The 5,007-nt window shown below is 41.8% G+C and overlaps 1 protein-coding gene across 1 annotated transcript in view; it reads right to left on the reverse strand.

The window, feature by feature from the left end:
* LOC137545079 (synaptotagmin-10-like) overlaps positions 1–4,717 on the reverse strand; it is a 65,160-nt gene extending 60,443 nt beyond the window's left edge. The window contains exon 1 of the mRNA XM_068266185.1: positions 4,440–4,717. Coding sequence (XP_068122286.1) covers positions 4,440–4,717 — 278 coding nt within the window. The remainder of the gene's footprint in view (positions 1–4,439) is intronic.
* Between the last annotated feature and the right edge of the window lie 290 nt (positions 4,718–5,007).

Raw genomic sequence — 5,007 nt, forward strand, 5'->3', positions numbered from 1 at the left:
AAAACCCACAGGTAAGTAAAGCTAAACATTTTAATTTTACCTTGGCTATCCATTAACATACAGAAAGAAAAAGGACCATAATGTGGAGCATGTTTAGGTATGTGGGCTACATAACTGTATTAAGTCCAGAACCTGCCTTGTGTCCAACCATGACAGTTGTAGTATAAATAACATAGTGAAGGTGACGGGACAGAAATTACAACGCCAGCCTTGTCCCAGTCAGCAATGTTTAAGTTGCACACTTGTGTATATGCATCTTCTGTGTTGAGTATTTGTTTCATGTTAGCAGTTTATTCATTGAGCAACTGCTAATTTCACAAATTGCAGCATACTGTATATGCTTCTGAAGTTCTTTTTGGTTAAGCTACTTTTCTTTAATTATTCAGTAAAGCTTTATCCTGCAGCCTCTCTGAATCCTCTGTGTGTTTTTTGGCTCATTCATAACAATAGAACTCCCAGCTCTTTATTACTCTTACATATCTGTGTGGTATGAGTTAATATTTCTTGTAAAAGTCCCTAAAGCTCAGAATGTTTCCTAACTCGGAGCTTTAATTATAAGGAATTATACTCAACAGTCAATCAGCCTTTTTAGCTTGATGTATATTTGTGTGCAGAAGTAGGCATGTGGTTCAGCTACCAGGAAAGGCTTCCAGCTGGCATAACAGTGCCTGATTCAGCATCTTCTTCCTTGTACAGTAAACAATGATAACCATCCTAATGAATACATGACAGTAGCAGAACTGACTCTATGACACTGGATGCAGTTATTAGTGATTAGAGGGATTTCATTGCTAGATGTACAGCAGGCATCCGTAGAAGTTAATGGAATGCTGACACTGAGTTACAATGATTTATAACACTTCAGGCGCAGGCCATGTGCGTAGGCTTAGCTTAATAGTTTATAGAAATATTATAAACAAAAGAATTACAATTCTGCTACTCTCTATTGCTTTTAGACATATACACAATATGGTATATTTGATTTTTCTACACAATTACCTAGTTTCTCTGTTAGGATAAGCAATGGTCTGTACTGGCCTCCTTGTTTTTGTCTCGATGCAAGTGAAAAGTGTATCTGAACTGACGTGACATAATGAAATTAGCATGAGTATATAGTATAGTACGAAGCCTACTCAGAATTTGCCTGCATTCTCTTTTTATTTTTCATTGCAAGTGTTAACCACTTCAGCCTTCAGTGTTGTTTTAACTTATGCATCCAAGCAATTTTCACCTCCCATTAATTTGCCAATAACTTTATCAATACTTATCACAATTAATTGATCTATATCTTGTTTTTTCCACCACCAATTAGACTTTCTTTGGGTGGTACATTTTGCTAAGAATTATTTTTTTCTAAATGTACTTTAGCGGGAATATTGAGAAAAAAATGGAAAAATTCATTATTTCTCAGTTTTCAGCCATTATAGCTTTAAAATAATAAATGCTACCATAATTAAAACCCACGTATTTTATTAGCCCATTTGTCCCGATTATTACACCAAAATTATGTCCCTATAACAATGTATGGCATCAATATTTTATTTGGAAATAAAGGCGTATTTTTTAAATTTGCGTTTATTACTATTTACAAGCTTATAATTTAAAAAAATATAGTAATATACTCTCTTGACATGCATATTAAAAAAGTTCAGACCCTTAGGTAACTGTTTATGTTGTTTTTGTTTTTTTTATTGTAATTTTTTTTAACTTTTTTTAACCACTTCGTTCTATCTGGACGGATATATCCATCCGGATAGACTGTGCAGCTCCTGCTGCCTGTGGTGCGCAATCGCACACGCTCCCGCCGCCTGCCGTTAGCCCCCCGATCAGTGCATGGGAATATAGTTCCCATTCACTGATTTATGTCAAACTTCAGACGGGCCTGTTTATGGCAAACTTCAGACGGGCCTGCACATGTGCCTTCTTGAGCAGGGGGACCTTGCAAGCCCTGCAGGATTTTAATCCATTGCGGTGTAATGTGTTTCCAATGGTTTTCTTGGTGACTGTGGTCCCTGCTAATTTGAGGTAATTCACTAACTCCTCCCGTGTAGTTCTAGGATGCTTTTTCACCTTTCTCAGAACCATTGACACCCCACGATGTGAGATCTTGGGTGGGGCCCCAGAGCGAGGTCGATTGATGGTCATTTTGTGCTCCTTCCATTTTCGAACAATCGCACCAACAGTTGTCACCTTCTCTCCCAGCTTCTTGCTAATGGTTTTGTAGCCCATTCCAGCCTTGTGCAGGTCTACAATTTTGTCTCTGACATCCTTGGACAGCTCTTTGGTCTTTCCCATGTTGGAGAGTTTGGAGTCTGCTTGATTGATTGATTCTGTGGACAGGTGTCTTTTATACAGGTGACTAGTTAAGACAGGTGTCCTTAATGAGGGTGACTAATTGAGTAGAAGTGTCTAACCACTCTGTGAGAGCCAGAACTCTTAATGGTTGGTAGGGGTTCAAAAACGTATTTCACTCAATGAAATGCAAATTAGTTGCTATCTTTTATTTAAGGTTATTTTTTCGATTTTCCTTTTGATGTGCTTTTTGCCACTGTTAAAATAAACCTACCATTGAAATGATACTGTTCTAAGACTTTTCATTTCTTTATCATTGGACAAACTTACAAAATCAGTGAGGGGTCAAATAATTATTTCCTCCACTGTAACTGCCACCACCTCTGTTACCATGGGACAGAGGAACCCACTGACTGGCTGACTCTAGACCTGCAAATAGAAAGCAGTTAAACACACTCTATTTTATCTAGCTATCAACAATAGTAGCGACTCTTCAGAAGCCAGGGTTCAGTTTTGTGTTGCTAAATAATAGTTGTAGCCAAACAAATAAATGATGTTAGCGTCATATATTATAAAAGCAATATAAATAATTAATATATACAGAAAATCGTTAAAAATCAACAATTATAGAGACAAATAATAGCGCAGTATGAAAAAATAAAAAGGGAGAGAAAATACGGATACTTAAGTTCATGCGGAAGTATGTCCTTCTGGGAAAAGAAATGCAAAGTCCTTGGTTTCTGAATCATAGGCCTTTAGGCATATTTTGGTAATCCAAGCAGATGTTACAGTTCCAAGATGGCTGCTGGGTGGTCCCCAGCAGCAGGTCTAGTTGTAATTCAGATGATGTTAAGATGGAGGACTGAAGTCCGCCTGCTGGCAATGTGTGTTTGATGAAGCTGGTTTGGGGGTGTGGCAACACCTGCCCCCTCTGAATTACCCACCAATGACGGCCCACCTCCTCCCAGGGGAATTTTGAGCTTTAATTGTAAAACATTGTAACTTATAAATGATAAATGTCATATTTAGGTGGACAGCTGATTCATAATTGTCAGAAAATACCGATTAATATGACATCTTGCATAAGTACGTTAGGCTGTCCTGTCCCCAAGAAGGGTCGTACACCAATAACCGGACGGGTTATTGTTATAAATGTTATATCAGCACATTGGGCAGATTTTAACAAATAAGACTATATGAATTTCATAGCTGTGCTCTACACGGTTTTCATTTAACAGACAGAAATCATAAACCACATGCATTTAAATCTGTTCCCCAGCGGTGCCACTGTGTCTGAGTTCTTCAGTGGACCCCTGTGGAGCTAGCTTATTTTGGCTTCCCCTGGATGAAAGCCACCTTTTGGTGTGTTAATTATCATCTAAGCATGACCAGCTAGAACAACCTTTGAGTTTTACACCAGGATTCCAGCTAGGGTTTCACACCTCTGGCTAATTAACAAGTCACACGCAAAAGGCTTCATGAAAAGACTTCCTCTAGCATCTATGAAAGCTAGATTTCCAAAAGAAGACCCCCCCCCCCCCCCCAGACATGTAATCTTGGTCTGGCAACGCAATGACAATTGGTTCAGGAAACCAATTACGATTGCGTTTTCTGGTTTCATGGCTCTTCCGTGACACCTCCCCCCAAGGATAGAGGCTTAAGCCAGGCATCCACAAGATGTGTGGCGTTGCCGCTAAATCTGGCTGATGAGTCTCGAGCTGCCGGTACGACGGGATAACGCATTGGAGCCTGTGGCTTGGTTCATCTGGACAACCTTAGGATTGACCCAACAGGATGTTTGCGCCACCGCGTTCAGATGTGGCGTCTGCCAGGACTGCTGACAACGGGCAGTAGGTCGGGTAGGTCAACAGCCAGCCCATGCAAGGGCTCCTTGCTAAGTGGCTGTGGACCTAAGGGAACCCCGCGGGAATCCCTGGACCTTCCCAGCTCCTGACAGACGGCACATGCCTTGCAGTATTTTGCTACATCCATGTTCATCCTGGGCCAATAAAACGGTTTTCAAATACAGGCAAGTGTCTTGCGGACCCCCAAGTGTCTGGTCAGAGGGCTGTCATGTACGGAGTGCAGCACATGGCCCCTAAATGCACTCGGTACCACAAGCCACTTGGTATTCGCATGCAGCTTACCTGTAGTGGGCTGCACAGCCTTGCTGTACAGTCTCCCACCTTCCCAGTACACCTTGAAAGTGGTCCCGTCTGCGAGAGGCTTGCTGTCTGAGCGCCTCCAGGCTTGGGTCAATTTGTAGCGCTGCTGTGAATGCAGCACTGTCAGTTTCAGCCAGCTGGCTCATGTCCCATGAAGTCAGCGGCTGAAAGTTCCCACTGCTGGGGTCAGCACTGAACGAAGAGTCCGGCACTAAGCCCACAACCCTTGCAGCACTTTCAGTTTCAGGCAGCTGGCTCATGTCACATGAAAAGTTCTCACCGCTGGGGTCAGTACTGAACGCGGAGTTCGGCACTGAGCCCACAACCCTTGCAGCACTCTGGATGACTGCTAGCACAGGCACAGCATTAGCTTTGCAATCATTGACATTCTTCACATCATTGACACATGCATTAATGACAGTGACAAGTACAGTAACATTTTCATCACAGACAGTTTGTACATTAAACACAGGTACCTTTTACTCAGGTACTATTGAACCCGGTACCCTTGAACTGGGCACATTCAACCCTCCTCCCCTTGGTGCTCCCC

This window comes from Hyperolius riggenbachi, chromosome 2 (assembly GCF_040937935.1).
Source record: "Hyperolius riggenbachi isolate aHypRig1 chromosome 2, aHypRig1.pri, whole genome shotgun sequence".
NCBI classification, from domain to species: Eukaryota; Metazoa; Chordata; class Amphibia; order Anura; family Hyperoliidae; genus Hyperolius; species Hyperolius riggenbachi.